General features: G+C 39.4%; 1 protein-coding gene across 1 annotated transcript in view; it reads left to right on the top strand.

Annotated features, from left to right (window-relative positions):
• LOC134183928 (DNA repair protein RAD50-like) overlaps positions 1-12500 on the top strand; it is a 21632-nt gene that overhangs the window by 5720 nt on the left and 3412 nt on the right. Inside the window, exons 15-35 of the mRNA XM_062651518.1 lie at positions 688-791; positions 1557-1661; positions 1734-1835; positions 2107-2219; positions 2281-2379; positions 2446-2535; positions 6064-6156; positions 6210-6244; positions 7527-7744; positions 8776-8889; positions 8946-9038; positions 9533-9677; positions 9750-9807; positions 10233-10338; positions 10396-10491; positions 10545-10574; positions 10872-10952; positions 11537-11595; positions 11653-11800; positions 12218-12345; positions 12411-12456. Coding sequence (XP_062507502.1) covers positions 688-791; positions 1557-1661; positions 1734-1835; positions 2107-2219; positions 2281-2379; positions 2446-2535; positions 6064-6156; positions 6210-6244; positions 7527-7744; positions 8776-8889; positions 8946-9038; positions 9533-9677; positions 9750-9807; positions 10233-10338; positions 10396-10491; positions 10545-10574; positions 10872-10952; positions 11537-11595; positions 11653-11800; positions 12218-12345; positions 12411-12456 — 2063 coding nt within the window. The remainder of the gene's footprint in view (positions 1-687; positions 792-1556; positions 1662-1733; positions 1836-2106; positions 2220-2280; positions 2380-2445; positions 2536-6063; positions 6157-6209; positions 6245-7526; positions 7745-8775; positions 8890-8945; positions 9039-9532; positions 9678-9749; positions 9808-10232; positions 10339-10395; positions 10492-10544; positions 10575-10871; positions 10953-11536; positions 11596-11652; positions 11801-12217; positions 12346-12410; positions 12457-12500) is intronic.

Raw genomic sequence — 12500 nt, forward strand, 5'->3', positions numbered from 1 at the left:
TGTTTATGTGTCTGTCCATTTGTTTGTTTGTTTATGTGTCTGTCCATTTCTTTGTTTGTTGTTTATGTGTCTGTCCATTTGTTTGTTTGTTTGTTTATGTGTTTGTTCATTTGTGTATTTGTTTGTTTGTTTGTGTACATGTTTGTCCATTTGTGTGTTTGTTCGGTTATTTGTCTGGCCATTTATTGTTTGCTTATGTGTCTGTCCATTTGTTTGTTTGTTTATGTGTCTGTCCATTTGTTTGTTTGTTTGTTTATGTGTCTGTCTATTTGTTTGAGTGTTTGTTTATTTGCCTGGCCATTTGTTTGTTTGTTTATTTGTATGTCTATTTGTTTGAATGTTTGGTTATTTGCTTGGCCATTTGTTTGTTTGTTTGTTTATGTGTCTGTCTATTTGTTTGAGTGTTTGGTTATTTGCCTGGCCGTTTGTTTGTTTGTTTGTGTCTGTCATTTGTTTGTTTATGTGTCTGTCTATTTGTTTGTTTGTTTGTTTGTTTGGTTATTTGTCTGTCTATTTGTTTGTTTATCTGCTCTGCTTGTCTGTCTGTCTGTCACTTTTTTTTGTCTGCTTACCGCATGTCTTCATTGTCTGTAATCTGTTTGTACTTGTCAATCCATTTTTGTTTGTGTGTTTGTTTAACATTTATCTATTCATGTATGGTTTATTTCCATACTTTACATATTACAGAAGTTCCAGCACGTGGTGAGCTGAGTCGTGTTGTTGTTGAGAGGTTCTTCGCTTCAATGAACGAGAGAATTACACAGTTGAAGGAGCAGCTGAATACTGCAAAGGTAAACTACTAACCAGCATCGGTCTGTACTAGCCAGTCAATACTAATGGTAGTTAATGTTAATTTTAAATTTTGAAATACTAATTAATGTTTATATAAAGTATTTGTATAATTGGTAATGTTTCTATTTTGTAATTGTTAATTTTTAATTTCTGGGGTACTAATTAATGATTGATATTAGTGATTAATATTTATGATTTTAATTTAAGTATTTATAATTATTTATAATTGTTAATTTTTGATTTCTGAAGTTTCTTACTAATTAATGATTGATATTAATAATTAATATTTATGATTTTAATATAATTATTTATAATTGTTAATATTTTAATGTCTGGATTTTTTATTAACTCATGATTGATATTAAGATTAATATTTATTATTGATAATTTTAATATAATTATTTATAATGTTAATATTTAATTTCTAAAGTTTTTACTAATTATTGATTTATATTAATGATTAATATATTATTTATAATTGTTAATATTTTAATGTCTAAAGTTTTTACTAATTTTTGATTTATATTAATGATTAATATTTATTATTGCTTTTAATTTTTGGATTTTGTATTAACTGGTGATTGATATTAATAACTGATATTAATGAATAATATTTATGATTGATAATTTTAATATAATTATTTATATTTTAATTTCAAAGTTTTTACTAATTATTGATTAATACTAATGATTAATATGTATTTACTTTGTTTTTTAGTTGTTTGAATAGGTGATCAGATGATTAGAAACTAATTTGTTTGTAGGAGGAGACTCAACAGAAAGAGCATGAATATCAAAGTCGTATCAACCAGATTCGACACTCAATTGCTTCTCAGGAGGGAACTGAGAAAATGAAGAGGAAACTATTGGTTACTGGCTCTCGTTTTGTGTTGTGTATTTGCTGGTGTGTGTAGCTTGCGTGTGTGTGTGTGTGTGTGCAGAGTGAGAACCAACAAAGACTGCGTGAAATAAATGCAGACTTGAGATCGATTGAAACATCAAACAGCAAACTGCAGAACATACAACAAGATTTGAGGATTGCTGTGTGTGTGTGTGTGTGTGTGTGTGTGTGTGTGTGTGTGTGTGTGTGTGTGTGTGTGTGTTGTGTTGGCGAGTTGGTGGTACTGTATGTTTTTCAATTGTCTGTGTATCAGTTTGTCTGTTTGTGTGTCTCTGTTTGTCTATCTGTCTGTCTGTCTTTCTGTGTTTGTGTATGTATGTATGTATGTATGTTTGTCCATTTGTTTGTCTGTCTGTCTGTCTGTCTGTTTTTGTTTGTTGTGATTCAGACAGTCATGCAGGTTATTTAAATAGGAAACTGACCTTGAGCAAGCACAACGAGATGACAGATCAGAAGAGTTTAGGACACAAGTTGACAGTTTAAAACGAGAAAAAAGAAAGATTGATGAGCTGTGCCGTACTCTCAGGTATCCATCTCATCAACATCTCTTATGTACAAATCAGTTGACATTTTGTGTTCCACATCAGTGATGAACTACAAGCAATTAACATGCAGGCGAGTGCTAGAGGAGCATTAGAAGCGTTGAGGAAGGAGAGAAATGTAAAAGAGGAAGGAATCAAGGAAATGTAGAATGAAATTGTTGCTGAATCTTGCAGGAAGAGAAAACCGTTTGTGTGTGTATGTGTGTGTAGAGAGTCACGACACAGAGAGGAGTTGCAGAGGCTGCAAAGGGAGTCATTGGGAGCAGGAGATATGCTCTCATTGTTGTGCAGTCAAATTAGGTTAGAAGAGAAATTGGAGAGGGAAATGTGGAGAAATCGATTTGAAATATGAGACGAGAGTTACAAAGACAATGGACAGACATGTAGACAGATGCATAGACAGACAGACGGACACATAGACAGACAGACAAACATACAGACAGATAGACAGCCACACAGATAGACAGACACACAGACAGACAAACAGACAGACACATAGACAGACAGACAGATAGATAGACAGCCACACAGATAGACAGACAGACAAACAGACAGACAGATAGACAGATACATCGACAGACAGACAAACAGATAGACAGACAGATAGGCACGTAGACAGACATGCAGACAGACAGATATTATGGTACTCCAACACACTAGAGGTTGCTCTTCAGCGGTTGGTCAAGCTCGATCGGCTTTCCAGACTTTCTTGCAATTTTGATGGGATCAACTGCTCTTCGACAAGAAGCTGACAGCTGGTCCTCTCAGATCCAGCCATGACGCTGAGGTTCGTCAAAGAGCAGCATTGATATTAATCAAACGAGGAGAGTTATCTCGAGCCGCAAAGCTGTTGGTCAGTCCTGGACTTGCCCCTGCTACAGCTGAGGTTGCCGAGAGACTAGCTGCAAAACACTCACCAAGAGAAAAGAATGTGCCCACATCATGCGAGGCCTTTCAATCCCTATCACTGTCTCGACTCGAATTCTTCAAAACACTGCGAAACACACCAAAGGGTTCTGGCTGTGGCCCCTCAGAGTGGAAATATGAACACCTGAAAGCACTGGTGAGCAGGAGCACCACTGCAGAAGGTCTGTTTTCTGTCTGTGACCTCATTGCTCAGGGAAAGATACCCCCAGCCATACATGAGGTCATATCGAGTTCAAGACTCATAGCTTCACCAAAGGAAAATGGAGATGTAAGACCCATTGCCATTGGTGAATGTCTACGGCGCTTGACAGTTAAGGTGATATGCATCCAAAAGAAAGAGTCATTCAATTCACATTTCCAGCCAATACAACATGGAGTGGCTGTCAAAGGGGGCATGGAGCTTCTGATACATCATGTGAGCTTGCTTTTGGAGTCAAACCCTGACTGGGTTCTCTTGAAAACTGACATTAAGAACACATTCAACTCATTGGAGCGTGCCTCTCTCATGCCCCAAGTTGCCAAGTCTTTCCCTGATGTTTACCAACACGTATTTCAGATGTACTCGAGATGTAACCCTCTTATTTTCTGCCATGGGGAACAACCACATGTATTGTCCTCCCAAGAAGGCGTCCACCAAGGAGACCCTCTGGGTCCTATGTTATTCTCCGCTGCCATTCACCCGCTACTAGTGGATCTCCAAGAGTCACACCCTACAACCCGAGTCCTGGCCTATTTGGATGACGTTTTTCTCCTTGGGCCTATACAATATGTCTCATCAGCCTTTGACGAATTGAAGTGTAGCCTGCCACAGATTGGTCTATCAATTGCCACTAAGAAATGTGAGCTGTTCACCAATGGCCGTCATTGTGAAGACATTCCTGACGAAGTTCGAGTCTCAGTGCTTGGTACGATTATCCTTGGAACCCCAATAGGCCAACCAAGGTATGTTGAAGCAGCCTGCTCCGAATTTGCCAAAGGAGGTGAAGATCTCTGTAACCAACGCCTAGCCTTAGAAGACACCCAGAGTTCGATGCTACTGCTATGGTTCTGCCATATTCCACGCATCAATCATCTAGGAAGAACAGTTGCACCTAGTCTGATGAAGTCTGCTGCACGAATTCACGACAGCTTGTCTCAATCATCATTTAAACATCTCATTAAATATCCTGACCTAGAAAACGACCAATGGACACAAGCTACATTGCCCATTCGACATGGTGGGTTTGGCATGTCACCTGCAGAATCTCTGTCTAGCATTGCGTTTATTTCTTCATGTGCGCACAGCCTCGTACAACTTCCTAAATCCTTCGAAGATATTCAAGATTTGGTTGATCTACTTGTGGAGAATAGACAAGATGCAACCCCAGGATCAATAGGATTTGAGCTGGAGCAATCATTACCACACAGCAAGTCCTTGGAAGACCTCCTTAGCAATACAAAAGGCCTTCAAAAGAAACTGTCGCAGAACCACTTTAACACCATCACATCCGAACTACTAGGAAATACAAATTCACTTCGACAGGCTGCTAGACTCAGATCGTTGCAGGGCAAACCTGCTGGATCTTGGCTTGAAGCTGTCCCAACCTCTCCCAAGTTTGCACTAAAACCCGCTAACTTTTGACTAGCAACTCGGTTGAGATTGGGCTGCAGCATGCCTATGTCTTCGGCAATTGAAAGATGCGAGTGTAGCAAGATCAATGACAGAGAAGGCTATCACCTTCTAACCTGTAATACTGGAGGCGGACCCATCTGGTCCCACGAATCAGTAGCAAATGTGTGGTGTGATAGTTTACGAGACGTAAACATAACACACAGAAGAGAACCCAGAAACCTTTACGAAGGAAGCAATTGTCGTCCTGATATCATAGCATTCGATGCCCAATCTGGATATGATATCGAGCTGGACATATCTCTTGCCCACTCGTGGAATGAGGACATCATCTTACAAGCCTCTAAGGTGGATGGAGCCGCTGCTGCCAAAAGAGAGTCACAGAAGACGGAAAAATACAGCAAAGAGATTGATGCTATGGGAAATGCATCCAATTGCATCCCTCTGGTTTTTTAGCATTATGGGCGCTGGGGATGGAAAACCCACCAATTTCTACATCATCTGTCCCTATTTTCTGTAGATGAAGATGGACACCCAAACAGTGGCGAGTTCAAGACATACTGGAGACGCTGTCTGTCCGTTAGCCTCCAGAGATGCAACGCACAAGTGCTCTCAAGAAAACTATGTAGACTTTCTTTTAGCAAGAACAGTTGTACTGCTTATAGCGTACAGTTAATTAATCGTCCTACGTAGTAAGTGGCCGTGAGGGTCGCCGGACATTTAGAATGTAATAGTGTTGAAATTTTAAATATATGTATTGACAGACAGACAGACAGATACATAGACAGACAGACACATAGACAGACAGACACATGGGCAGACAAACAAACATACAGACAGATAGACAGACAGATAGATAGACAGCCACACAGATAGACAGACACACAGACAGACAAACAGACAGACACATAGACAGACAGACAGATAGACATATACTTCGACAGACAGACAAACAGATAGACAGACAGATAGGCAATTAGACAGACATGCAGATAGACAGACAGAGAGACAGATAGGCACATAGACAGACATGCAGACAGATAGACAGACAGACAGACAGACAGAGAGACAGATAGGCACATAGACAGACATGCAGACAGATAGACAGACAGACAGATAGACAGACAGATAGGCACATAGACAGACACATAGACAGACACACAAGCAGACGGACAGATAGACAGACAGGCAAACAAGCAGAGAGACAGACAAGCAAACACACACAGATAGACAGACAGACAGACATGACAACTTTGATAAACTAATAGTGTAACTGTTTCAATGTGTTTCAGAGAGAAGCAGAGTGAATTGAAACGAGTCGGCGATCGAGTGAAAACGACAGCAACTAACCTGACAACCATTCAGACTCAAATAAAGATGACAAAGTAAGCATGATCCAACACACAATTAAATTATCAAAATCATTCTTTATCCACAGAGCTCAATGTGCTGAAAAAGAGACACAAACAAAGAGTAAGCACTCACACCTTGTCACCTTTTATTAATTAATATCAATCATTATACACACATGATGCTATCATTTGCCTAGTTTGTCTTTGTTTATGTATTTATCCTAAGGATGTAATGCTCCTAGATGTGAATACAGGATATCATGTACACACATTTGTATGCACAATTTGTGTGCACTTTTGTATGTATGGGCGCGTTTCCACTAGTGCCTAAACTGGTTTACCAAGTGGTTTAAGCTAAACTGGTTTAAGAATTGACCTGTTTCCACCTGCACTAAACCAGTTATATGTTAAACCTAAACCGCTTTCTTAAACCTACTTTGAAGTAGGTTTAGCAAAGTGGATTAGGTTTAACTGTCACGTGACAGTAGCGGGCTTGTTTAGATGGCTTCTGACAACGCTGTTTTGATGATATTGACTATTTTGTCGAGATACGATTGCCCTAGAAGATGTAAGGGTCATTAGCTAGGGGAAAGAAAGCAGCAGCTACGGAGAAAGAGAGGACGGTGTCCTTAGTCATCGTCATGCAAATTCCTACTAGCAGATGCTGAATCAGTAACAACCAACAGTTGCCCTGACTCAGTGACAGGCCAGCCCAATACTTCAAAATAAGGCATTCCTAGTCGGTTTGTTTAGCACATCCCGGATGTGCATGGTCCTAGTGGAAACAGTCACTTTCTTGAACTGGTTTAGTTTTAAACTTATTTAAGCTAAACTAGTTTAAGGTGCAGCTAGTGGAAACACGGCCTATGTCATTGTATGTATGTATGTCATTGTATGTATGTCTGTTGTAGGTCTGTATGTATGTCTGTCTGTTTGTTGTCTGTCTGTCTGTCTGCCTGTCAAATTTTCATATATTTTTATACATCAAAGCTAATACAGGTGAAACTAAAGTAACAGCTAATGAACAACAAGTGTCACAACTACAATTACAATTACACTGTCTGTCTGTTTGTTTGTCTGTTTGTCTGTTGTTTGTCTGTCTGTCTGTCTGTTGTTTGTCTGTCTGTCTGCCTGTTGTTTGTCTGTCTGTCTGTCTGTTGTTTGTCTGTCTGTTGTCTGTCTGTCGTCTGTCTGTCAATCTGTATGTATGTACATGTATGTCTGTTGTCTGTCTGTCTGTTTGTTTGTCTCTTGTCTGTCTGTCTGTCTGTCTGTTTGTTTGTCTGTCTGTCTATGTCTGTCTGTCTCTGTCTGTCAATCTGTATGTATGTATGTAATATGTATGCACATTTGTGTGCATTTTATTGCATGTTTCTACTCACATTTGTGTCTCTATCTTCTAGAACATGAAGATGCTGTTCGTTCTGTGTGTCCTGATCTCAATGTCCAAGCTGCTTTGACAAACTTAGAAGGAGAAATCGTGAAGTCTGAAGAGACTCTAGAGCTCTTTGATCAGGGTGATAAAGTTTTTAAGAAATTCAAGGAGAAACTGAAGACGAACCATAAATGTCCGTTGTGTGAACAAGAGATGGGAGACAGGCTACAGTGGCTGATAGAGAAGGTCAGTTATTGTTTGTGTTGGGAGGATTGGCCGGTGCCATAGTTTTGTTGTTTTGTGTTTTAAGTTTTTGTGAGTTTAGTTGTGTCTGTCTCTCTGTCTGTCTGTCTGTTTGTCTGTCAATACATATATTTGCATATTGCAACTGCTAGTACAGGGGTCCAGCGACCTATGGTCACTAACAGCAAAATTCTTGTCTGTCTCTCTGTCTGTCTCTCTGTCTGTGTGTCTGTTTGTCTGTTTATGTGTTTGCTTGTTTGTCTCTCTGTCTGTCTGTGTCTGTTTATGTGTTTGTTTGTCTGTCTGTCTGTCTCTGCTTTCTGTCTATGTGTTTGTCTGTCTCTTTGTCTCTCTTTTTCTCTGTCTGTCTGTGTATCTGTTTGTCTGTTTATGTGTTTGCTTGTTTGTCTGTCTGTCTGTCTGTCTCTCTGTCTGTCTCTCTGTCTATGTGTTTGTTTGTTTGTCTGTCTGTCTCTCTGTTTGTCTGTGTATCTGTTTGTTTGTTTATGTGTTTGTTTGTCTGTCTGACTGTCTGTCTGTCTCTGTTTGTCTGTTTATGTGTTTGCTTGTCTATCTGTCTGTCTGTCTGTCTGTCTGTCTGTCTGTCTGTCTGTCTGTTTGTCTGTTTATGTGTTTGCTTGTCTCTCTGTCTGTCTCTCTGTCTATGTGTTTGTTTGTCTGTCTGTCTGTCTCTCTGTCTTTCTGTCTGTTTCTGCTTTCTGTCTATGTGTTTGTCTGTCTCTCTGTTTCTCTGTTTCTCTGTCTGTCTGTGTATCTGTTTGTCTGTTTATGTGTTTGCTTGTCTGTCTGTCTGTCTCTCTGTCTTTCTGTCTGTCTCTGCTTTCTGTGTATGTGTTTGTCTGTCTCTCTGTTTCTCTGCCTGTCTGTTTGTCTGTCAAATAACTATTTTGAACCAATGACTAACATTTTGTGTGTTTATTCATTTAGTTTGTCTTTATGTTGTGTGTTTGGTTGCTGTTTGTCCATCCATAACGTGTGTATTATCGTCTGATTTGTTCTTCATGTCTTTACAGCTTGAGTCTAGAGTCGCCCAGGCACCAGCATCTCGTCACAACCAAAAGAAATCTCTCGAAAATTTAAGGGCAAAACAGAGACAACTAGTGACTGCTCATTCATCACAACAAGCTGTTAGTGTAAATTCATGTTTATTGTACTCACACGCTGTCATGCTGCTCAACTGCAGGCAACAGGTTTGAGAAGAGAAATGTCTGATCTAAAGCAGAAGTTGAGCAACATTCAGAGACAAATGACAGACTTAAGAAGACAAGAGGAAGAGGTGAGATGCACATAGGACAGAGCAAACGCTAATAGACGTGATAGATTTGTATGAGAGTGGCAACTGGTATGAGGTCACACTAAGTTAATATCAACATTATAGAATTATGAGTAATATGAAATATTAATTAATGTTAGTTAATATTAAATTATAATAATATTAACATAAACTATTATTAGAACAATTGTATTTTTAATATCAATTGTTGATTGTACGTTATTAATATCAATTGCTGATTGTATTTTAATATCAATTGTTGATTTGTATGTTATTAATATCAATTGTTGATTGTATATAAAACGTTAGTATTAATATTTTGAGTTAATATTAATAATTAAGTTAATATCAACATTATAACATTACAATAAAATAATGTTAATATTATAACTAATTATTAGTTAATATTAAAACATTAATACATTAATATATAATATTACTAGTTAATATTAATATTATTTGTATCAGCACTAGTGAACAGGTGGTGTGTTGTATAGTTAAAAGAAGAGGAGGCGTCATTGACTGCAGAAGAAACGGCTCTAAAGGAGCTGGAACCAGATTTACGGATGATGAAACAGCAGAATAAGGATCTTCTTGACATCCAGGAGAAAATCAGAAGAGAAGAAGCCAAAATATCAGGAGGTACTACAGTACAGTAGTATAGAGATTTGTTGGCTTTTTATGTTTGATACTGATGTGTGAATGTGTTTGTAGAGAGTGGTAGAACGGCTCAGGCGGTTAGTGCAGAGCTGCAAGAACAACAAATGGAAAGGTGAGATTGGCATATGGTTGCAGACTCTTGATTTTTGTACAAAAATTTTGTTATTTGTATTGGTGTGTGTGTGTGTGTGTGTGTGTGTGTGTGTGTGTGTGTGTGTGTGTGTGTGTGTGTGTCACTGTGTGTGTGTGTGTATGTGTGTGTATGTGTGTGTGTGTGTGTGTGTGTGTGTGTGTGTGTGTGTCACTGTGTGTGTGTGTGTATGTGTGTGTATGTGTGTGTGTGTGTGTGTGTGTGTGTGTGTGTGTCACTGTGTGTGTGTGTGTATGTGTGTGTATGTGTGTGTGTGTGTGTGTGTGTGTGTGTGTGTGTGTGTGTGTGTGTGTGTGTGTCACTGTGTGTGTGTGTGTGTGCGTGCGTGTGTGTGTGTGTGTGTGTGTGTGTGTCAGTGTATGATTCTTGTTGACCTCACTGTCTAGTGGACAAACAAGTCAACAAATAGAGTCAAAGCAAGGCTGGATAGTGAAGTGGCAGCAAACTATAGTTCAATTAGAACGACGAGTCAATGAGCACAAATCAGAAAAAGTAAACACAATTGTTTATATCAACAAGTTAATTTGTATATCAATGAGAATAAATTAGATCAAACTTGAAACAAAGATGCAGCAGCAGGCACGGCTACTGGAGCAAAAGTCTGAACTAACGTCAGGAAATGAACGACTTCAGAGGGAAATACAAGTTAGTGTGATGTTGCAATGTTTACTGGTGGTTGTGTGACGGGGTCTTTGTAGGAATGCAACAAGAATATTCGTCCTCTGCAAGTACTTTTGTTTTTACACACACACACACACACACACACACACACACACACACACACACACACACACACACACACACACACACACACACACACACACACACACACACACACACATACACACACGCACACACACAGTGACACATACACACACACACACACACACACACACACACACACACACCTACACACACACACACCTACACACAGTGACACACACACACACACGCACGCGCACACACACACACACACACACACACACACACACACACATGGTTTGTAACACAGTTTGATATGATAGAATAACTTGCAGAAAGCTGAAGGCGAGAAAGCCGACTTTGTAGCTATTAGCAGACGAGCAGAAGATGAGAAAAAGACTCAGGTGTGACATGGACAATTATGTAATTTGTATGGTAGATGCATTTGGTCACATAATCTCATCACATTTGGTCACGTGGTCTTATCACATTTGGTCACATGATCTCATCACATTTGGTCACATGATCTTATCATATTGGTTGTGTGATCTCATTACATTATGACTTGAATTTGTTTCTCACGCATGTCACACGTAGATCAGTTTATGTAAGAGCTGAAATTACATATACACTAGTGATATAGTAATGGTCTAAGGATCCAAGTCTAACAGTAGACCAGCAAGTGCAATTCAACAAACTACGTGAAACAGAAGTGATGAGATGATGAGAAACTCGATGAGAGATGGACACACAAATGACAGACGAACAGCAGCCACTTGTTCAAACAACAAGTAATGGACAAACACACTTACAAACAAATGACATAACATACTGACAAACAGACAAACAAATACCTCAACAAACAAACTGATGTAACAAGCCACAACAGACTCATATCACACACTCTCTCACTCACCCAGTCACACAAACGATAGACAAACAACAGTCACTTGTCTCCTCTCAACCTTCATACATTTCTATCTATCAGGTGGATCACTTACTCCAAGAAACGTTATCTCTTGAAAAGAGACATAAATCAATCTTGAGGTTCATGACTAGCTATGCTACACGGTGATGCATTTGGCTAACGTTTGTATTCGTTAGTTACGTTGAGCAAGGAAGGTTACAGGCTTTGGAGCAATGCAATGCCCAGAAGGAGGAGATTGGGCGACAGTCGGACGAAGTGGAGAGTAAGAAATCGGAGTTGACGGAATGTGTAGAGAAGCTCAATAGAAGCATCGCGTCGTATGAGGTTGGTATGTTTGGCTGTGGACGTGGCCTGATTGGATGGATTGATGGATAGTCTATTGTCTGTATGTTTGTTTGTCTGTTTATCTGTCTGTTTGTCTTTCTGTCCATTTGTCCATCTGTCTGTCTGTCTGTCCGTCCGCCCGTTTGTCCATCCATGTGTGTGTGTGTGTGTGTCTGTCTGTCTGTTTGTCTGTCTGTCTGTCCATCCATCCATCTGTCTGTCTGTCTGTCTGTCTATTTGTCCATCTGTTTGTCTGTCTGTTCATCTTCCTGGCTATCTGTGCATCCGTTTGTCTGTCGTCTGTCATGTCTGTCCGTCTATCCATGTCCGTCTGTCTGTCTATCCACCTGTCTGTTTGCATGTTGCTTGTATGATACATTCATTGCATTACAACGTTTTTGAAATGCTTTATTGTAGGTGAAACAGATTGAAATGGCTAACAATGTGAGGCTGCGTCAGATGAATTTGGAAATTGAAAGACTAGAGAAGGAAGTGTCCAGGTTACGTGCGAAACTCGGTGGACTCGACTATGATGGAGTATTAAGGTACAATAGGACTAGCTGTTGCTGTTAGATCGTCAGTTTTGTGATTTAGTGTTTGGTGATGGTAGAGAAGAGAAACGGTTACAAGAGGAACGAGAGAAACTTCGTGCTGAGGTTGAATTTTTATTATGTTTAGTAAATGGGTAACAAGCCAACAT

This window comes from Corticium candelabrum, chromosome 9 (assembly GCF_963422355.1).
Source record: "Corticium candelabrum chromosome 9, ooCorCand1.1, whole genome shotgun sequence".
Taxonomy (NCBI): domain Eukaryota; kingdom Metazoa; phylum Porifera; class Homoscleromorpha; order Homosclerophorida; family Plakinidae; genus Corticium; species Corticium candelabrum.